The sequence below is a fragment of the Heterocephalus glaber genome, unplaced genomic scaffold (genome assembly GCF_053883595.1).
Source record: "Heterocephalus glaber isolate CG9 unplaced genomic scaffold, H.glaber_assembly_v1.0 deba00001456, whole genome shotgun sequence".
Taxonomy (NCBI): Eukaryota; Metazoa; Chordata; class Mammalia; order Rodentia; family Bathyergidae; genus Heterocephalus; species Heterocephalus glaber.
The window spans coordinates 1,951,794-1,974,633 of NW_028258304.1; the positions used below are offsets into that span (position 1 = coordinate 1,951,794).

The following is a 22,840-nucleotide window of genomic DNA, read 5'->3' on the forward strand; positions in this document are numbered from 1 at the left end:
TTACCCCAGGCAGGGAGGCAGTAGAGAGAAAGAAGGAGGGATCACAGGGTGAGCACTGGGCAGGCCGGGCTGAGGGAAGCTCAGCAAAGATGTTCTATTAGGGTCCCCATTAGGGTCCTGGGGAAGGGACATTTTCCTCAAAGTAGTGTGTCGAAGGGGTTAGAGCTGAGGGCATATGCTTAAGTGACGTCTCTGAGCCTCACAGAGCCCAAAACACCTAACCCCAAGTTCCTCTGCTGTCTTCATCTCACTGAAAGACTCCTACCTGGCTGATTCCCATGATCACGGACAAGCCATGTTCCACCTAGTGTTCAATTTAATGGCTTCCAGTTCCTGCTAGCCTGGGAAGCTCTTCAACAAGCCAGTCATATACTGCTACAGGACTGGTGTGTGTGTGTGTGGACGGGGGACCTCATTTCCTTGTTGCTAGGATCCCAGTCACCCACAACTCTTGTTGGTTCGCTCTGCTCCTGAGGGCAAACCCATGGGGCTATGCATAGCACATAGTCCTTCCCTCCCAGACTGAGAGTGTATGTGACTAGTAAATTGCTGTTAATCTCATCTGTCCACTGTCATGTCATATGTTTCCCCATCTGGTACTATTTACAGCAGAGAATTGCTCCCTAACCAACAGGTGAATGGGAGGTGATCAGAACAAGGCCAGCAGGGATTTATGATTCATCCTGGTGTGGAGAGATGAGCTGGGAAAAACCAGCCCATTTCGTTGGAAAGAAGATGAACTGGGATATATGAGGGGATGAAGCAAATAAGAGAGGGAAGTTGGGCTGGAGGGCCTGGACTTAGAGAAAGGCTAGGAGCCATCATTTGGCACCTGTAGAAACTAAAAGTCAGCAGAAGCAGAGAAAAGAGGCACGATAGAGAAGAAAATGTGCAGAGCAGAAAGCGTTCAAGGCACAGAGGTGGTGGCACCACAGACCTCCACCCCAGCTCTGGCAGCTGAGGTCCCCCGTACTGCTTTGCTTTAGATCCTTTGTTTCTCCCAGCTTTCTGGTTCCTGTGCACATGGCTTCTATGACAAGACTTCCTTCTCCCCACTCCCACTCGTTATTTTTCCTTGAAACTGAGTTGGTGAGGATGTGTTTTCCTCTGTAGCCTGCACTTCATCCTGTGATCTGCATGCATAGTGTTGCCCTGGCTTCCTCCTTCCTGGGAGCTAGGACATCTGCTGCTATGCACTGTCCCATGACCATAGGTTCCCTCCTCCTACCCACAGGGCTCGCTGCTCCTCTTTTCCAACAAAAACTGAGGATTCGGTTGCATGCCCATCCCTGAAGCCCTGAGAAAGTTCAGGGAGATGGGTTATGTGTATCAAGTCACCAGCTCGTCCTTCAGTCTGGTGATGGAGATGGGTTCAACTTTGCCCGTATCAGATGGACTGAGGAAGAGGGAAGTGTGATTCTCAAAGTACACTCTGGCATGGTGCCTGTAGCAGGGAGCCCTGTGAGCCCTTTGCTGCCTGAGCACCTGTCTGCAGCCTTGCTTGGGCTTTTGCTTGTCATCAAACTGTTGAATCTAGCCATTCCCTGGAATAACTCCTCAACCTGTGATGTTTAGGGGTTGATAAGATAACTGAAGCATTTCCCAGGCGTTTGCAGCTACTGGTCTATAGGTGCTAAACCAGGGAATCACCAAGAGCTCGACCTTTGGGTGGGGGCAGGAGAAACAAACATGTGAGTGACCCCACCTGTGGACTGGTTCTGTAAAACGCTATTTATCTTTCTCTGGCCAGGGAGCAGAGAATCCTGTCAGCAAGGCTCTTGTAACCTCCTGGGTTTTCTTTTTTGGGGGCAGATGGTATTCTTGTGGGAAATATAAGAGCTAGGATTCTGGGGTAGGGTGGGAGGTGGCAGGAGGGGGTGGAGACAGGGAAGGCAAGGCAAGAATTTCTGCTGATTGTAGTTGGGAGAACTTTGCCCTCGCCTGGCCCACATTCTGCTGTTTTGCTGAGCAAGGGATCCCCAAAGTTCTGCTTTCAAGGCCCCTGGAAAAAAATAGTTCCTAAGTGGATCTAGTCTGACTCTTCCTGTGTGTGAAGAAATAGAAACCAAGATGGGCCCTTTCCTTTCAGTGCTGTCTCTGGGGAGGAAACTACAGTGGCTCCCATTCCCTGCAGAGAAAGAAGGGGCTTGGCAGATGTTGCTGGGGCCTCTGCCAGGGCTGAGACTGGTGCAGAAAGGGGTGCCTGCACAGCCCTGTGATGTCTTTCCTCCCATCAGATCAGCTCTCAAAAGATGGGAGATCAGGCATAAAAGATGGGGCTCTGCACCGTACGTGCCATACCTCTCCCCTACACACACACACACACACACACACACACACACACACACACACACACAGTCCCCATCATGAATTGGGTGAAGGTAGTCACTCTGTAGGTTAGGTGCCCATGGGCTAGCTGCTTCCTGAGTTGACAGTGACCTCCATGACACAGGCTCTTCCTAGACCTATGCTGCAATCTTGGTCCCTTTCAGTTTGGCTTCCCCACCACTGAACTTTTAATCAATGCCTAGAAGCCTATGGGAGGCTGACCCTAGGAATTGTGAAAAAGATATGGGAAAGAACCAAGGAGGGGCTTTTTGGAAGTGGTTGGATCTAGAGTGTGTGATGTTGGAATTGTTTCATGGTGCAGTGCTAGGCTCAAGGGCACTGGGATTAAGGGTATGAGTGCTACCTGCCCTATAGTAGTCTGGATAAGATAAAAGAAACAGGAGATGCTGTTAAGGTCCCTGTTGCTTTTGCTGTTTTCTTCCGCCATGAACTGTTGCTCCTCTGCCATGTGCTACTCAGTATTGGAGCCAGCCAATTATGGACTGAAACCTCTATGACCTGTAAGCTAAATAAATCTTTCCTCCTTTAACTCTGGGTGTTGTATATTTTGTCTTAGCAGTGAGAAAAGTAACTCAGACACTGGATGTGAGTGCTACCCATCATAAGGATGTGTAGCCTGGATATATGATAAAGGACAGAAAGAAGGCAGCAGTTTTTGCTTGCTGCTTCACTTGCTGCTTTGTTGCCTTCTGCCCACCAGAAACTGTATCTCCTCTGTGATGTCCCTCTGCCATGCCACCCTGCCTTGGAGCCAGTCAACTATGATCTGAAATCTCTACAAACTGACTTACAATAAACCTTTCCTCCTTTAACTTTGGGTGTCAGATATTTTGTCTCAGCAATGAAAAAGTAACTAAAATAGTGAGTATCCCCAGAATTGACTTTGGGAGAGAGGCTCTGACCAGCCAGTGAGAATGTTAGTTCCGTTATCCTTTTTGTAGACAGGAAGACATCAGGCTTGCAGAGCTCCTTGACACTGGTCTCTATGATGCTTTGCTTCCGTTATTTCTAGTTCTAGGTCCATCAAGTAGCAGGAGCCATCTGAAGCAGTATTTTTATTTTCCTCTTGGAAGGAGATTATAATTCGCATTGAAAAGCAGAACAAGGCCAAGGATTTAGCCAGTGGTGCTGAAGCCTGCCTCATAAGCACCAGGTCCTGAGTTTGATCCCTGGTACAAGAAAGAGAGAGAGAGAGAGAGAGAGAGAGAGAGAGAGAGAGAGAGAGAGAGAACATTGGGGTCAGTCTTATGTACCAGTTCCTTTTGAATTGGTGCTGAGAAGCTAATCTTGTCAGGGGGATAGTCCAATCTACAAAAGTTGAAGTCTTGGATTCAGGGAGGCCCTGCATGGTAGCCTCTGACAGGACTTCTGATACCAAGTGTTTGTTTTTTTTTTCTGAAACCAACCAACTCTCTGGCACTGGCTTGGCCTCCAGCAGTTTGAGTGGATTCTGACACTAACTCCCTGAGTTTCAGATCCCATGGGTTAAGGGCATGGTCCACAAGAGGAGGTCCCCAGGGGACCCACACTTCTGACTGGCTCACTAAAAACCTGGAGGTTTCCCTGACATCCCCTCAGTTTTGATGATTCATTAGGACAACTTACAGGATTGGGAAAACACTAAACTTAATATTAGAGTTTATTGTAAAGGATGCCATCAACCAGATGAAGAGAGACCTAAGGCAAGGGCCAAGAGCCCTGAGCACAGGACCTCTGTCCAGTCAGGGTGGGCAGGTTCAACAACCAGGAGGCTCCTGGAATCTTATCATTCAAGAGATTTTATAACCCTGTCTCCAGCCCCTTTCTCCAACCTGGACTCTGAGAATGGGGAATGCAGGTGGGTGGCTGAAAGTTCCACCCTTTAATCATGTTTGGTCTTTCTGGGGCCAGTTGGCATCTTGAAACTATTTAGGGCTCCCGAGTCAGCGCATTAACACAAACTTAAGTGTAGTGGAAAGGGGCTCATTATGAATAGTAAGAGACACATCTATCACCCAGGAAAGGGAGGGTTTTAGGAATTCTGGGTAGGACTGAAGACAAAGACCCGATTTTGGGGGAGGGGATTGAACCCAAGGCTTTCCTACTGAGCTATATTCCCAGCCCTTAAATTATTATTTTTTAAAAATTTGAAGCAGTGTTGAACTTTCAATCCTCCTGCCTCAGTCTCCCAGAGCTCTGGGATTATAGATGTGTACAACAGTGTCTAGTCCAAATATTTTTTTAAAGTCACCTCAGGGCTGAGGATGTAGCTCAGTGGTACAGTGCCTGCCTACCATGCATGAGGTCCTGAAATTGATCCCCAACACTGCAAAAAGAAACAAGCAACAACAGCAAACACAAAATAACTCTTACCTCAAGCACTTTCCAGTAATCCTGTTATAAGATACTGAGTGGGCAGTGAGTTCCCCTGCCTCTTGCATTGATCTGTAAGCTCCTCCTTCACTGACCCTGCTATCCTCTGTAACTTGACCATTTACCTAAGAGATACTGGGGCTAGGAGTAGGAGTCACCTGCACTCACAAAGATGTTTTCTCTGCAAAGCTGAGGACTTCCTCACCACCCCCAGCCCCACAGGGTGTCTAGTCTTAGCCCCCAGAGAGCAGGTGAATTTGTAACTCTGGAGCAGAGGCTAGCATTTGGGGTACTGGGGGCAGGGGTGCTAATGCAAAGGAAGAGGACAGGGCCCTGGACTGATGGGCTCCTGGGAGCCCAAGGGGAGGAGCCGTGCTGGGCTGGATTTCTGCAGAGTCAGTAAGGAGAGAAGTCATGACCTTGACAGGAGAATATAAATCCTGAGTGTCTCAGTTTCTCTTCCACTGTTGCTGGCTTGCAGAACAGCCTTTCCAGGCTGAGTGGGTAAAGGATTCAGAGATGGATGGTAACGCAGTCCACTTCTGCACAGACAACCAATGTGTCTCCTTGCACCCCCGAGGTGAGAAAAGTCAAGGCATAGCTTGCTTATCCCCCAGCCCTCTGCACTCCTCTGTGGCAGGCTGGAGCTCAGCTCATCACTGTTGGGCCTCAACACACAGGTAAGGGTGGAAAGTGGATCAGGCAGAGGATAGGAACGCTGGGCACAGCCCAGTCTCTGTATGAAATCTTTCCAGACCCCTCCCACTGGTGACAGCAACCTGGCAGAAGAAAGGGGGTGTGCTTTCAATTCAGATGGACCTGGTTTTGAACTCTAGTTCTGCACATGGGCTGGCCCTGTGAGGTCTCTGGGAATCTGGACTGGCCTCTGTCCAACCTTAGTGGGTTTTCCTGGGCACCCTTTTGTCCCTCACCACAGTTCATAGAAAGCTCAGACACAGCCTTTTCAGAACATCTTCAGTGGCATTCTGATCCCAGCTGGAGAGGCTCAAGGATTCCCCCATGTGTAGTGTGACGAGGCAGGAGAGTGGCCCCAAAGGGCTGTGATTTTGCTCTGGGACTCAGGTCTGGGCTCCTGCTCTGTCCCTCCCTCTTATCTCACTATTTCCCTCTCTTTCTTCTTTCACTCAAACCATGCTTTTGTTGTCCTACCCTCTATGCCATGTTCAGTCCCTGCCCCCCTCCCCCCGCCCCCCGGCCTCCTTGGGATTCTGAGAGCCTAGTCTAGGCCGCATTCCTGCCTTTGCATTGCTACCAGTGCTCCACAGTGACCTCTGTGAATGCTTCACAGTGTTTTCTCTTCCTTCTTCACAGCCCAGAGGGTGTTAAGTGTGGCAGATATTCTCGTCCTCCCTGGACAGACCAGGAACCAAGTCAGAGAGCCTGGCTCTGTCCCCACCTGCACAGCCCCCTCTCATCCGGGACCCTGGCTTCTCCCCTGCAGGGATGGACCCCGTGACAGTGGCTCCTACTGCCCCCAAGATGCTCAAGCTTATTCAGGGTGCCATGATATTCATAGCTGTGACCCTGGTCTCCTCTCTTGTGGCTCTCTTTGTTGGGGGTAAGTTCCCAGGTGATGAGAATTCCACTAACTTTCCTTCCTGCACAGAGGCCCCAAGGGACCCAGATATACATTCTCTGGTCCCATCTGCTCCCAGAAGGGCCATCCCACTGCCATCACAGCCTAGACCACAGCTTTCCCAGGTGCAGGCCACTGTGCAGGGTGGAGCCACCTAAGAACTAAGGCTCATGGGGGAATCTCTCAGGGTGTCCTTGGTGCCATTGCTCTCTTTCTGGAATCCTAACCCTTATGGGGCAGCCTGTTCTCTTGGGCCCAGGGCTGGGGATGGTACTGACCCAGGAATGGGGTGTCTCAGCTCTACAGCCCCGAAACCCTACATCGGAGGAACATCCTTCCTTCCAAGACTTTCAAGTCATGTTTCCAGGAGACAACACTACTGAACAGTTACCTGTGGAACTGAATAGTGAGTAACCATAGTGGGGCAGAGGCAGGGAGGGAGATGGGGCATTCAGGAGCCCAAACCCTGGGACCAGCATCTTTTCCAACACCCTTAGGTCCCTGAATATGTTCCATCCTCCTTAGAAAAAACACTTTTTGTGTGTGTGTGTTTTTTTTTTTTTTTTAAAAACCAGCTTTATGGAGGTATAATAGGCACACAGTATAGTGCACATAGTTAAAGCACAGTCTGGTAAGTTTTGATGTATGTCTGTACTTGTGAAACCATCACCACAATCAAGATAATAGATTTATCATCCAGCAGGAGTTTACTTGTGGCCCTGTGTGATCCCTCCGTCTCCCCTCCTTCAATCCCAGGCAAACACTGATCTGCTTGCCATAACTACAGATTAGCTTTCTTTTTCTTTCTGCCTCCTTAATCTTTCCTTGTAGCTTCTGTTTTCTTCTGTAGATTTTACAGTTTTTCATTTTTATTCAGAAATTTTTATATAATTGTATGAGGATTGAAGCCCTCCCCCCATGGATATCTAATTGTTTCAGTAGTATTTGTTTAAAAGATTATCCTTTCTTTATGAATTCCCTTTGTATCTTTGCTGAAAAATCATATGCCCACATTTCTGTGGGTATCCGTCTTTGTAAGGTAGGATTTTTGACTAGCTTCCCCCACATCCCAAGGCCTGGTCTTACATTAGCACAGTGGCTGAAGCCTCACACACTCACCTAGGTGGAGCCTGAGGAATAATGCGTTGGTAATCCAGAAAGGGTCCTTGACCGCTTGGTTTCTTCTCTCTGTTCCTATGGAGATGCTAGACTCAGGAGTGACCGTAAATGTTTGAAATTAGGCCCCAATTCATGAAGTGAGCCCAGGATTCTAGCAGGACCAGAGACAGAGGCAGGTGGGGCTGCTGGGAAAGACTCTACAGGATAAAGGGGGCCAGAGTATCCCTGAGTGGCTCCAATGACCAAAGCCTTTCCGTCAAGTCTCCCATATCTTCAAATTGTTTTATAGGGCTCCTTGCCCTATATAACATCAGAATGCCAGCCCTTTGAAAGACACTGTATCCAGTGTCCCCTAGAGGGTATGGCCTGCCTGTACCCTGGGTGTGGGGATTGAACAGTGTACTTCCTCCTGGGATACCTGCTCCCCACCCCTTTGTGGAATTTGTGACCAGAAAATTTGTTTGCAGTTTACAGTGTTTAGGATGAAACAAAGGTGAATCAAGTGGTGTACAAATATACTATAAAAGTAAACTGACCTTTACTCATATCTATTTTTTTCACAATGACCAATCTATGTGAAATTTCTATGGTAGAATTAAACTTCAGCAGCTCTAGGTGATAAAATTGGTTACTTTCAAGGTGAACAATTACAATAGCCAAATAATCCAAACCTTCCCACATGACTCTTATTGGCTAGTTTACACTATGCAGGTGGTTCAATCCATCTGACCCCTCTGTTCATGTATGACAGCTAGATAGGTCAATTATTTTGTTTTTTGGTGGCCTACATTCTCAGGAGGCTCATCCCTAGGGTCTTGGTGACAGCAGTGACTAACAGGCTGCCTGAGGAGCATGTAGGGCTGTGGTGCGGACATTTTCCTCAGAATTTTTAAGAGCATCCCACTTGGCTTATATGATTTTTCCTACATATTGGGCATTCTCTGCTTCCTCCCTCCAGGTCACTACTACTTTGGCAGGGTGCAAGACACTATCCAGATATTTAAGAGCCACATGGAAAATTCCAGCACCTGGCATGTGGAGATCCAGATGTTGAAGTGCAGAGTGGACAATGTCAGTTCTCAGGTCCAGGTGCTTGGGGCTCATCTGGGCGACACCAGGGCTGACATCCAGATGGTCAAAGGTGCTCTACAGGAGGCCAGTGCCTTGAGTCTGCAGACCCAGATGCTAGGAAATTCCTTGGAGGGGGCCAATGCTGAGATCCAGAAGCTGAAGGGAGATCTGGAAAAGGCAACTGCTTTAACCTTCCAGACCCAGGATTTCTTAAAAAGCAGCTCAGAAAACACCAGTGTTGAGCTCTACATGCTAAGCAGAGGCTTAGAAAGTGTGAACACTGAGATTCGAATGTTGAAGGCAGGTTTGGAAATGGCCAACACCCAGGCCAGCTTGGCAAATAGTAGTTTAAAGAATGCAAATGCTGAGATAAACACTCTGAGAGGTCACCTGGATAGTGTCAATGACTTGAGGACCCAGAATCAGATTTTAAGAAGTAGCCTGGAAGGAGCCCAGGCTGACATGCAAAGGCTAAGGGGAAGCCTGCAAAATGCAAATACTCTAAACTCCCAGACCCAGACCCTTCTCAAAGGCAGTTTAGACAACACTAGAGCTGAGATCCTCATACTGAGAGGTCATTTGGAAATGGCTGGTAATGAGATGCACCTGTTAAAAGGAGATTTGGAAACTGTCACTACCCAGACCCAACTAGCAAATGGCCATCTGGAGCAGACAGATGCTCAGATCCAAGTGTTAAAAGCAGAGCTGGAAAATGCCAATACCTTAAACTCCCAGATCCAGATATTAAATGGTCAGTTGAAAACTGCCAGCACAGAGATACAGACCTTAAAACAAGGAATGAAAGATACTGCAGCCTTAAATTCTCAGATGCAGATGTTAGGGAGTAATCTTCAGAAGGTCAGTGCCGAGATGCAGAAGTTAAAAGGGGATTTAGAGAACACCAAAACTCTAACAGCGAAAATCCAGGAGGAGCAGAGTAGCCTGGGGACCCTCCGTGCAATCATTGCTTCACTGGAGCAGCTACAAACAACCCAAAGTAAGTGGGAGAGATGGATCTGGCTGGGACGCACAGTCTCTTGGGAGGGTGGAGACTTTTGTCCCTTTCTCTTGTCCCTTCAACCTCTTTTCTTACCTCAGGACAAATCTCCCAGGGGAGGAGTGTGGGTGCTGGAGACAGGACTAAATCCAGTGAACTAGGGAGTGGTGGAGGTGGCATGAGGTGACATTTTCCCTGCTCTCAAACTGCCTATAATCTAGTTAGAGGAACAAAATGAACACCTGGGAAATTAATTATATATGGAGAAGATGTGAAACAAGGACAGCTTATGCTAGTGGGGCTGGAAAGCCCCTGCTTTTGTACTCCCTGCTATCAGAAATGATGTAGCCTTATCTACAGACACACCACCCAGAACATACCCAAGCTCAGATGCTCTCAGAGGCTAAGCAGGGTTGAGTCTGATTAGTACTTGGATGGGAGAATTGATGTGGTCTTGAACAACTTCGTCACCTCCTCTGAGCTGTATTTTTTTAAAAAGTGGAAACAAACAGTATTTGCTTCCCAGTAAAGATCAAATGAGTTAACAGATGTAAGACAATTTAACAAAGTACCCAGAATTCAGGCACTCACCTGACATTTTACTGAGGCCCTATTAATGTCAGGGGTATAAAGATGAACAGGACATGCTACCTACTTTGACAAGTTTTTGGGCAGAAGGGCAGACTTGTAGGAAAGACATGCAAAGAAGAGTAAGTGAGAAATGAGAAGCAGGTACTGGGAACTGAGATGAAGGAGGAAAAGAAATAAGGGAAGGAATCTTCTGAGGGAGTTATCAGTGGGGGAGATCTTTTGTGAGGAAGGATCAGAAGATACTAGCTGAGAAGTTGGCCCTTGAATTGTCCTTAAGTACTAAAAGCTATTTGCCAAACAAATAGGAAAGGACAGTAATAAGTTTGCAGACATGGAAACATGAAACTGAGGTTCAGGAGGCTTCAGGCAGCATGACTAACCTGTGGGGAAGTCATGAGATGCAGGCTGAAAGGACAGTAGGCATGATCAGTGGCTTTCCACATTGTTTGAATATAACCATAGCATAAAGTTCATTTTATATTGTGACCCAGTATAAATATGTACAACTACGCATAAGTGCATGCATGCACAAACACACATTTCAAAAAGCAAAACTTTTACTGCATCAATGCATCATGATATTATATAATCTATCCTTTATTTTTTATTTTTTTTTATTGGGAATTGTACCTTTATATAATGCATCTTGGTTCTTATTTTTTCCCCATTCCTAGCCCTCCCTTCACGCCCTCCACCCTTCCCTATTTACAAAGACTTTATTTCCATTTTTTCCATTTCTCATCATTTTTTCCTTTCCCTTCTTTCCTTTCCCCTGCCCCTCCCACTACCCCTACCCCTTTGGACCTTTTCTTCCTATTTTACATTATCTATTATTCATTCTAATCATTGGTACATTTTAGGTATACAATGTAATGACATTCATCATTGGAAATTTGCACCTTTACATAGTCTCTCTTGGTTCTTATTTTTCACCCTTGCCCAGCCCTCCCTTCAACTCCTCCATTCCTCCCTATTTACAAAGATTTTGTTCCTATTTTTCCATTTTCTCATATTAATCCCATTCCCTTCTATCCTTTCCCCTAGCCCTCCCACTTCCTTCCCCTTTGTCCCTTTTCTTCCTATTTCACATTACCTATTATACATTTAGTCCTTATTTACACTTTCAGTTTCTCACACCAGAGAAACTATTCAGTATTTACACATGTGTGTCCTATTCATTTCACTTAAGAGTATGGCCTCAATGTGCATCCACTTAGCTATAAATGTCTCTAATTTCTCATTTTTTATGGCTGAGTAGTACTCCATTTTATTAAAAAACCCCACATTTTCTTTATCAAGTCTCCAGTTGATGGGCATTTGGGCTGTTTCCAAGTTTTAGCTATTACAAACTGTGCTGCTATGAACATGGGTGCACATATATCACTGTGGTATGATTCTTTTAATTCTTTGGGGAAGATCCCCAGCAGTGGAATAGCGGGGTCAAATGGGACTGGAAAGTCCTAGTTCTTTGGGTTATCTCCATACTGATCTCCACAGTGCTTGCACCAGTCTACACTCCCACCAGCAGTGGAGCAGGGTTCCTCTTTCCCCACAGCCCCGCCAGCAATTGTTATTGGTTGATTTCATGATAGCAGCCATTCTTTCTGGAGTGAGGTGGAATCTCAGTGTTGTTTTCATTTGCATCTCTCGAATGACCAGTGATGTTGAACATCTTTTCATGTATTTATTTGCTATTTCTACTTCTTTGTCTGAGAAATGTCTGTTCATTTCAGATGCCCATTTTTGGATTGGGTCTTTAAATTTGAGAGGTCTGATCTTTTTAAGTTCTTTATAGATTCGAGATAGTAGACCTTTGTCTGAAGAAGAGCAGGTGAAGATGTTTTCCCACATTGTGGGTTGTCTCTTCACACTGCTGATGGTTTCTCTTGCTGTGCAGAAGCTTTTTAATAAGAAGAGATCCCATTTGTTGATTGTTTGTGCTAGTTCAGGGGCAACTGAGGTTTTGTTCATAAAATCTTTTCCTATACCGATGTCTTCAAGGGTTCTACCTAACCTCTGTTCCAACTGGTTCAGAGTTTCTATTTTAATATTTAGATCTTTAATCCAGTTTGATTTTAGTTTAGTGCATGGTGAGAGATATAGGTCTAGTTTTAATCTTTGGCAAGTTGAACCCCAATTTTCCCAGCACCATTTATTAAAGAGGCTATCTTTCCTCCAGTGAGGGTGTTTGGCTCCTTTGTCGAAGATGAGATGGCTGAGTGTGTCTGGCATTGTTTCTGCATCTTCTAATCTGTTCCACTGGTCCTCAAGTCTGTTTCTTTGCCAGTACCATGCTGTATTTTATCACAGTAGCTTTGTAGTATAGTTGCAGGTTGGAGATTGTGATACCCCCTGCCGTATCTCTGTTACCTAGAATTGCTTTTGCTATTCTGGGTCTCTTCTTGTTCCAAATGAATTTATGGATTGTTTTCTCGAGGTCTATGAAGTATGCTGCTGGGATCTCAATTGGAATTGCATTAAATCTATATAGCAGTTTTGGAAGTATGGCCATTTTCACTCTATTAATCCTTCCTACCCAGGAGCAGGGGATGTCTGTCCATTTTCTGATATCTTCAATCTCTCTTTTCAGAGTGCCATAGTTTTCAGAGAAGAGGTCCTGATTTCTTTCATTAGGATGATTCCTAGGTATTTCAGGTTTTTGGATGCTATTGTGAAAGGAATTTTTTGCCCTGTTTCTCTCTCAGTGAGTCTGTCATTGGTGTAGAGGAAAGCTATTGATTTTTGTGTGTTGACCTTGTAACCAGCTACTTGACTGAATTTGGTTATTAAGTCTAGAAGAGTTTTGGTGGAGTTCTTGGGGTCTTCTATATAGAGTATCACGTCATCTGCAAATAATGACAATTTGACTTCTTCATTTCCTATCTTTATTCCTTTTATTTCTTTCTCTTGTCTAATTGCCGTGGCTAATGCTTCCAGAACTATATTGAACAAGAGTGGCGATAGTGGACAACCTTGTCTTGTTCCTGATTTTAGTGTGAAGGATTTCATTTTGTGACCATTTAGTATGATATTGGCTGTTGGTTTTTCATAGATGGCTTCTATCAGTTTGAGGTAGAGACCATCTATTCCAATTTTTTGTAGGGTTTTTATCATAAATGCATGTTGGATTTTGTCAAATGCTTTTTCTGCATCTATGGAGATAATCATATGGTTTTTGTCCTTGGCTCTATTGATATAGTGTATTACATCAATTGATTTGCATATATTGAACCATCCCTGCATCCCTGGGATGAATCCCACTTGATCAGGGTGTATGATCTTCTTGATGATCTTCCGCATTCTGTTTGCCATTATCTTATTAAGGATTTTTGCATCTATGTTCATTAGTGAGATTGGCCTATAGTTCTCTTTTTCAGTTGGGTCTTTCTCTGCTTTGGGGATCAAGGTGATGCTTGCTTCCAGGAATGAATTTGGGAGTATTGCTTCCCTTTCAATTTCATTGAAGAGTTTAAACAGTAGTGGCAGCAGTTCCTCTCTAAATGTCTTGTAGAATTCAGCAGTGAAGCCATCAGGGCCCGGGCTTTTCTTAGGTGATAAGTTTTTAATTACATTTTCAATTTCATTGGGTGATACTGGGTTGTTCAGAATTTTTAGGTCTTCTTCGTTCAACTTTGGTAATTCATATGTATCTAGGAATCTGTCCATTTCTTCTGTGTTGTCCATCTTATTTGCGTATAGGTTCTGGAAGTAGGTATTGATGATCATCTGGATTTCTGCTGGGTCTGTTGTAATTTCACCCTTTTCATTCCTCATTGCATGGATTTGGGCCCTTTCTTTCCTTTTTCTGACAAGGTTGGCTAAAGGTTTGTCAATTTTGTTGATTCTTTTGAAGAACCAACTCTTGGCTTCATTGATTTTTTGTATCATTCTCTTAGTTTCCATTGCATTGATTTCTCCTCTGATCTTTATAATTTCCTCCCTTGTATGAGCTTTGGGGTTGTCCTGCTCTTCTTTTTCTAGAAGCTTGAGGCTTAGCATCAGGTTGTTTAATTGGGCTCGTTCTGTTTTCCTAATATGCATATTCACTGCTATGAATTTCCCTCGTAAGACTGCTTTCATTGTGTCCCATAGATTCCAATATGTTGTATTGTCATTGTCATTTAATTGAAGGAACTGTCTGATTTCTTCTCTAATTTCCTCTGTGACCCATTGGTTATTCAGAAGTGTGTTGTTCAATTTCCACATGTTTATGAAATTTTTTGAGTTTCTTTTGCTATGGATCTCCAATTTCATCGCACTATGGTCTGATAATATACAGGGGATAACTTCAATTCCTTTCCACTTACTTAAACATGTTGTATGTGTGAGTATGTGGTCTATTTTGGAGAATGACCCATGTGCAGCTGAGAAGAATGTGTATTCTGATTTTGTGGGGTGGAAGACTCTGTAAATATCTGTTAAGTTCATTTGTTCAAGAGTTCAATTGAGTTCTAGTATTTCATTACTTATTTTTAGTCTAGTTGATCTATCTATTTGTGACAGTGTTGTGTTGAGGTCCCCCACTACAATTGTATTAGTGCATATATGACTTTTCATGTCTGTTAGTATTTGTTTTATATAGTTGGGTGCACTAGTGTTTGGTGCATAGATATTTATGATTGTTATCTCTTCCTCTTGGATTCTTCCCTTTACAAGGATGTAGTGTCCTTCTTCGTCTCTCTTAATCAGTGTTGGTTTGAAATCTACTTGATCTGCCAAGAGGATAGCTACTCCTGTTTTTTTCCGGGTTCCTGTTGCATGGAGTATTGTTTTCCACCCTTTAACTTTCAGTCTATGAGTTTCATTTTGAATGAAGTGTGTTTCTTGTATGCAGCATATTGTTGGATTTTGCTTCTTGACCCATTCTGCCAGTCTATTTCTTTTGATTGGTGAATTGAGACCATTAACATTGATGGTTACAACTGAAGAGTATTGACTTGTCATTGCCATGACTTTTTCTTTTTGTTGGGTTGTCCCCCTTTACATTTAATTTCTTGTCATGCCAGATGGGTTCATTCTGCTTTGCTTCCTGGGTCTGTGATTGTCAATGTCTGTTCCTAGGATATTGTGTAAAATTCTTTGGAGTGCTGGTTTGGTATTCATGAAGCTCCTAAAGTGCTCTTTGTCATGAAAGTATCTTATTTCTCCATCCATTTTGAAAGATAGTTTTGCAGGGTACATCAATCTGGGTTGGAGGCTGTTTTCTTTTAGGGCTTGGAATATGTCACTCCAAGCTCTTCTTGCCTTGATGGTTTGTGTTGAGAAGTCCGCTGTGATTCTGATGGGCTTTCCTTTGTATGTGATTTGTTTCTTTTCTCTAACTGCTTGTAGAACTTTGTTCTTCTGTTGAGTTTCTGAAATCTTAACAATTATATGCCTATGTGTAGATTTTTTTTGATCAAGGCTATTTGGAGTCCTATATGCCTCACTTATCTGTATGTCAAGCTCTTTTCCCCTGCTTGAGTAGTTTTCTGCCATTATTTCTGTGAAGAGATTTTTTTATGTCATCTCCACTCTCTCCTGTTTCTTCATTGAGTCTAATCAGTCTTATGTTATTCTTCTTTGCATTATCTAGCAGCTGCTGGATTGATTTCTCATGTTCCCTTATAATTTTGAAGCAATTTTTCTTTTCCTGGTCACTAATTGCAATCTTATCTTCTATATCTGAAATTCTGTCCTCACATTGGCTCATTCTGCTGCATAGACTTTCAATGGAGTTTTTCATGTCCTGGAAATCTATTTGCATCTGTTTTATGGATTCCATTTGTTTCCTCTGTTGGGATTCCATCATGTTCCTGAGCTCCTCTCTAGATTTATTAATCATGTCTTGCACTAGGGGCACAATTTCTCCTGTTATCTGAGAAATTATTTCTGATTTCATTTTTTCCAGATCCCCTTTTGTTGCCAGTTCAGTGGGTCCAGGTGGTTGAGTATCAGAGTGTTCCATCTCATTTCCCTTTGGGGTTGCTGTAGGTGATCTGGAAGCCTGGTTTTGAGACTTATTTACGTGTTTTCTCATTTCAACTAGGGTGGGGGGCTGTTAGCGCCTGCATGGATTGCCTCCTCTGAGCTGGGTGAGGTGGGGCAGGGGCCGGGAGCAGTGGTAGTGATGGTGACCCAAAAGCCCTTTCCTGTGGGCTGGGAGCAGCTGGAGGGATGGTGGCCAGGAAATCCCTTCCTCTGGACCAGGAGCAGTGGGATGGTGGCTCAGCAGCCCCTCCCTCTGGGCTGGGAGTGGTGGGAGGGATGGTGGCCTGGAAGCCCCTTCCTCTGGACCAGGAGCAGTGGTACAACGGCTCAGAAGCCCCTACCTCTGGGCCGGGAACAGTGGGACTCAGTACCTTGGTCTGGTGGTCTGGTGTCATCTGCGTCTTTGTAGTGTGGAATCAGGTGGCTGTCTGCAGCGGGGTGATTTGTCATCTTCCTCATGACTCAGGACCTCGTTAGGGCGTGCACAGACCTGCCTGTCTGCAGTGGGCTGATTCGGTGTGTTCTGTGCAACTCAGGACCTCGGTAGGGCATGGGCAGACCTGCCTGTCTGCAGCGGGGTGATTAGGCATCTCAATCTATCCTTTATTAAAAAGCTTGTCACAATCCACTAATGGATTGGTGAGTATGGTTTGAAAACACTGTGCTAGAGGATTAGATGGCTTGGGGAGACAGGAAGTGGCTCTGAGCTTGGCTCTCCTATCCCAGGGATTGAGGAGGTGCTGCAGGGCTGTAAGGAGGGTGCTCACTATATGGCCTTCCAACTGAGACAGGGAATCAAAGAGGAATGGGTGCACTCAGTTCTAGATTTGACATACTGAGTCTGGGATGCTTTGGGAGATTCAAGGATGTCATCACAGGCTAGAGTTCAGGAGAGAGGCTGGGTGGCATACATAGATTTGGTGGGCCTGGGTATGTTGGTTCTGGCTGTAGCAATAATGAGGGAATTTACATGAGGCAGAATGTACTGTGAAAAATGGGCTGAGGGTGGAAACATGAAGTCAACCTTTGGGGGCAAGATGGGAAGAGGTATTTTTGAAGGAGACCAGCATATGAAATATAAATAATGTGGCAAATATTGAAAAATGAAAGATGAGAAAACAACCACTTTGTTCCCAAGAAAATATCTGTATTTTCTATTTGACCCTACTGCTAATGTTTTGGTGAACTTCCCTGGGATGGCTTTTGTGGATTCTGATAGGCTTGATCTAAGAGTGAAAGGAAGCAGTGAAGAGGGAGATCAGAGAGAAGGAGAGAGAGAGAAAAGAAGAAGAAGGAGGAGGAGGAGGAGGGGAAGAAGGAGTAAAGAAGAAAAAGAAGAAGAGGAGGAAGAAGAAAGAGGAGGAGGAGGGGAAGAAGGATGAAATGCACAGTTGAGGGATTGAAGAGAAGGGTGGGGCCAAATTTGGCCTAGCTGCAGTGGGGAAGGGTGTGGACAGAGTGGTTCACCCTGCTGTGCAGATGTGCGAACAGAAACAGAGGGGTTGCCATTAGTAGGGCCTCTTTCAGGGTAGAGTAGGAGGCTACTTGCTAAGGGTAAGGAGAACATTGCGGCTGGGAGAGAAGATATGGCTGGAACAGCTGCCAAAGAGATGGGGCCAATGAGGGAGGCTTGAGGGAGAGCTTCCAGCATTTGTCTGGTACTCTGTCTTGTGTGTAGTATGTGAGGGGCCTGGAAGTCCTCCCGTTTCCCTTTGCCCTTCCAAGTGCCCTGCTGTTCTCTTTTACCCCTCCTATGGCTTCTGACTGGTATGGTAGAGATGAGGGTTGCCCTACGTTTTTTGGAACACTTTGGAGAATCACCTAGAGCTTAAAAATTAAGCTCTCCAGAGCTTAAGCTCCAACCCTCTTTTTTTTTTTTTGAGTGGAAGTAGGGGTCTGAGATGCAGGCTGGGCCTCAGGATTTTAAAAAAGTTTCCTAGGTACTGCGCAAGTACAAGGATCCAAGTTTGATCCCTGGTACAAAAAAAAAAAGTTTCCTAGGTGGTTCTAATAGCTTTCATGCTAAGAACCACTGATTTAACTTTTTCTTAAAGGGCCAAATAATAGATATTTTAGGCTTCTGGGCTATGACATTTGCATACTGCCGTTTGCCAATCTTTGATTTTCACTATGGATTCTTAGACCTTGGAGAGAATCAGACTCACCTGGACGGCTTATAGGACCGAATACTGTTAAACTCAATTTCAGATTGAGCAGGGGTGGAGTGGGCCTGAGAATGTGCAGTTCAGCCAGGTTCCCAGATGATGCTGATATGGCCAGTCTTGGAGTACATTTGGGGAACTCCTGTTTACATACTACTGTCTCTTACTGAGACATTTGCTTTTGTGTTATAATTGATGTCCTGCATGATAAGAAGTGCCTTCTTCCTATTCAGTTGCTACCAGGTTAGAATGTTTTTACAGTGAAGTCTAAGCTTGTTATGATCCTTCTTAAAACCTCTTCACGCTTTCCATTGCTCATGGGGGGAAAATATCCAAACTTTTCACATGGGCCATGTGATTTAGTGCTGATGAACCTGTCTATTTTTATCTCAACCCTTAAACAATGATCATAAGTCATCTGCTCAGTTACTTGGTACCTTGCACCATGCCATTTCATTTCTGCTTTGATGCCCAAACTTTCTCCTGCCTGGAATGCTCTCCTGGGCACTGACCTCCTGGAAAAGTCTTCCTCAGTCTTTCAAGACTCAGTCTGAGTGAAATCTCATGGAGGATGCTCTTCCTGTGCCACATGTCCCTCCCAGGGGAAACAGACTGTACTCTCTTTCATGTCTCTATTGTAATTGGCACATGTTTTTAAATCAATACATCTTCAACAACTTTTCCCCATCTGTGTCATTTACTAGACTCTAAGTTCCTCGAGGGCATCGATCATGTCTTAATGATCTTTGTATAATGGCTTCTGACTCATAGACTAATATTAAAGAATGTTGAACCTGGAATGCGAGAACAAGTGGATGAGTACATGAGCCCAGGAAGCTCCACTCTACATGGCTGTGGTAGAGATAATGCCAGAGAGCAGAATGTCCTGGCAGGGAGGGATGAAAGAGCTGAGCTCAAAGGAGCAGTTCTTAAGAGTCTGGAGGTCAGGCAGACCAGGATGGCCATGGGGCTGGGCAGTTGAAGCAGATGGAGATGAAGTGAAGAAATGAGGGAGGCTGTGATATGGCTATGAGAATCTCCCAGGAAGATTACAGTAATGGAGATAGAAGGATGTTGAATGATCATACTCTCCCTGTGAATTGGGAGAAAGGAAAGGTATTTGGAAACAGTGCTGACTGGTAGCAGAGTGAATCTCCCAATAGGGACTGAGACAGGTGAGTGTCTTGGGGCTGCTTCCCAAAGGATGGGTAGTGGGATGGTGGTACAGGCTCCCAGGCCTTGCTCCTGAAGCACTGGGCATCAAGAATTTCCTGGGCTTGTGAACCTTAGTAGTTGGCACTGGGACAGGTCAGAAAGATCAGCTTAGGGACATCTACCATCAGCTTCTACTTCTTTCTCCCCAATTTTTGTTCCAGATCAACTTCTCCAGCTGCTCCTGCAAGGCTGGAAGGTGTATGGGGGAAACTTGTATTACTTTTCTCATGTCAAGAAGCCTTGGCATGAAGCTGAGCAGTTCTGTGTGTCCCAGGGAGCCCACCTGGCATCGGTCACCTCTCAGGAGGAGCAGGTCAGAGTTGCAGGTGTGGGTTGGGGCTGATGGACTTTATATGTGGTAAGGGACTTGGGTGCTTTGGCCCTCCCCCTCTTGATCAGAGACCTCCATGTCTCTTTTGTCGAGCAGAGAGCAAATATTTATTGAGTTGCAGTGAGTACCTTGACCTGAGGTGGAAGTACTGACAGTAAGCCCCCACATCCTCAATAAATGAGGGTGGGCAAAAGAAGTTAGCACCAGGTGACAGGTCTTAAATATCAGGGAACTTAAATGTTCCTATGCCTTTGATTTCTTCAGGCTTCCTTTCTAGCTATCAATCCTGATTTTCATGTCACCTAACCAGGTGGCTGTGGAAGGCTCAGGAACAGCAGACTTGAGTGCACCCCCTGGGTACCAGACATATACTTAGACATACACCAGATTCTGAGGACCATCACAGGCAGTGTGCTCCCAGGAAGTCCACATGCCAAGGTCCTTATCAGAACTTGCCAGGTTATTAACAAAGGACCACAAAAAGTTTGGTTCAGTTTAACTTACAGAACTGTCCTCTCCTTGTCGCTCACTTGACTATTGTTACAGGGCTGTGGAAGGGCATGCTACTTTGTAAAACATATCTCAATAAGCTTCAGCTGGGACTATCTTTGTCCCAATAAGGTACATTCTCCATGAAGGGCAGGGACTGTGTAGGAACAGTCAACATGGGAGAAGCTGGGCTTCTCCTGAGGGGACCTGGTGTTGCTCTAGGTCTTGGACAAGCCTTGGAAGGTGCAGGGCAGGGCCCAGCTCCTGCAGATGGGCTTCATGCTGTGGGACCAGGGTGGGGAAGCCTGCAGAACCAGCTCTCTGACACAGGGTCAGGCACAACTGTATCCCTTTTCCATAGGCATTCCTGGTACAGTTCACAAGTACCTCTTACTACTGGATCGGCCTCACTGACAGGGGTACTGAGGGCTCCTGGCGCTGGACAGATGGGACACCATTCAATAATGCCCAGAGCAAAAGGTTAGTCCAGCCACTGTCTGGCACTGTCCCAGGCACTCTCTTTGGCAGGCTTGGCTAGAGACTCTTGTAAGTGCCTGTCTTGTGTGTGTATCCCTGCCTAGTGTTGGTGTTGTGCGTGTGGTGTATGGTATGTGTATAGTGTGTGATGTGTGTTTGTGATGTGTGTAATACATGTGTGTGGTATGTGTGGTATATGTCATGTCTCTGTGTATGATATATGTAGTATTGTGTGGTATGTGATATGTGTGTGGTGTGTGATGTGTGTTTATGATGTGTGTGATATGTGTATGTGGTATGTGTGGTGTGTAATGTGTATGTGATGTGTGTAGCATGTAATGTGCATAGTATATGATATGTATGCAGTATGTGTGGTGTGTATATGTGATGTGTATGGTATGTTTAATGTCCACAGAGAGATGCCAGGACTGGTCGTGGTGCAGCCTGTGAGTGGGTCTTCTTGCTTTTTTGTTTGTTTCCTATTCTATGTCCTACTCAGACCTGATCCCAAGGGACCCAGCCCTCCACTGGAAAGCATCTGAGTACAAATTCTAGGGTAGGGGCTTGCAGCACATAGGATCCTCCTTTTTGGCCCTGGATCCTCAGTAACTTAGGGACACTTCAGCAGAACAACTCTCAGGGTATCTCTGGCTCCAGCCCTGTCCCAATCCTGGAGCTACTAGGAGATGAAGGGTGGCCCTTTATGCTCTTATAGGGGGAAGAGACACTTGCTTTGTTGCTTGCAGGTTTTGGGACAAGAATCAACCAGACAACTGGCCACATGGGAGTGGGCAATCTGAAGACTGCGTCCATATTCAGAAGAAGTGGAACGACATAAACTGCAATAACTCCTATCAGTGGGTATGCAAGAAGAAAACAGGCCTGGCAATGGCCTGAGGCAGCCCAGAGCTGTGGGTCCCTCCTGGCTGCAGTATTGTACCCTCCTCCCTGACATGGAACTCAACCTGTCATCTGCAGCCTTCCGTTGGCTTTTGTTTCCTGCCTTGTCTTCTCATTTAGCCCTTTCAAACATATTCACCTCGTGTGACCCAGTGGGATCAGTCGTTCCTCCAGGGAAGAGCCTTGCTGTGCCTCTGTTTTTCATCAGCAACCAGCACAAGCCTATGAGACAGCAGGTCTTCAATAAAAACTCACTTAATGAACACAAACTTGTGTTTGCTTGTTCCTGTGATGGCTATAACACTCGCTTTTCCCTGGATTGCCTTTCCTTCCCTCAGTGTTCCTTCTGTCCTGAAACAAGCATACAGTGGCCATTAATCTGGATATGTCAACTTCATTGGATTAAGAACTGCCTAGCAGATGAATAAAGCATGCTCCTGGGTGTGTCTGGGCATGTCAGAGGCATGGCCTTGGGTCCTAATATGGTCCCTCGCCTGTTTCTCTCTGGCCCTGTTCCCCTACTCTGCTTCCCAGGTGCTATGAAACGAGCAGCTGTGCTCTTCCACGTCCTTCTCCATGATGTTTCTGCCTTGGAGCCGGCTGAGGATAAATTGAACATGTGAGCCAATTAAACCTAAGTTGTAAGGGTTGGGTATTGTGTCCAGCAACAGACTACTACGGGCCATAACTTTTAGCTACATTGTTGAAAACAACAGAGGTTTAACACAAACTACAGGGACTTCATAAGGGGTACAAGGTCCCAAGAAGTTCCTGCTACCCCATTGTTCCTGGGGTTTCCTTTGGGTGCAGATAGGGCTAGATGTGGATTTTTCCAGCCTTTTAAACCACTTCAACAAACTATTTCTCTTTCTCTTCTGTGGGCTGGCCCTATCTCATCTTGATTTAACTCTCAGATCCATATTTCTGGCTCCAGCCTCTTGTGGTCTCCATTTATCATTTCAACCTAGAATGGGAATTTCTGGAGCAGTTCTGTGCCAGGCTTGTAATAGGCCCCCACCTGTGCATACACAGGGGATCCTATCCAGAATCCCACAGTTCTTTCTCAGCATAGCTCCCTCCTCTTCATGCTCTGCTACCAAATTCCAAAGCTCTCAGTCTCCCCAAACTTGCACTTCTCTTTCCTCAGCACAACGAGAATGTCATGCCCTGCTTAGGACTCTGCCATGCACTGTGGAAAGAGCCTCCAGGAAGAAAGCCTA

General features: G+C 45.4%; 1 protein-coding gene across 3 annotated transcripts; it reads left to right on the forward strand.

Annotated features, from left to right (window-relative positions):
* Positions 1 to 5,170: 5,170 nt before the first annotated feature.
* Clec4f (C-type lectin domain family 4 member F) lies at positions 5,171 to 21,882 on the forward strand. 3 transcript variants are annotated; one of them, XM_004849902.3, is made up of 7 exons: positions 5,190 to 5,281; positions 6,164 to 6,280; positions 6,597 to 6,704; positions 8,376 to 9,485; positions 19,585 to 19,736; positions 20,605 to 20,723; positions 21,467 to 21,807. In XM_004849902.3, exons 1-7 carry the CDS (start codon positions 5,221 to 5,223, stop codon positions 21,615 to 21,617), a joined length of 1,818 nt encoding a protein of 605 aa, XP_004849959.1. In that variant the 5' UTR covers positions 5,190 to 5,220; the 3' UTR covers positions 21,618 to 21,807. The 3 variants fall into 3 exon arrangements, with proteins under 3 accessions (XP_004849960.1, XP_004849959.1, XP_087072062.1); XM_004849903.2 differs by lacking the exon at positions 6,164 to 6,280 and having other exon boundaries at positions 5,171 to 5,281; positions 21,467 to 21,882; XM_087215936.1 differs by lacking the exon at positions 6,164 to 6,280 and having other exon boundaries at positions 5,276 to 5,381.
* Positions 21,883 to 22,840: the final 958 nt, after the last annotated feature.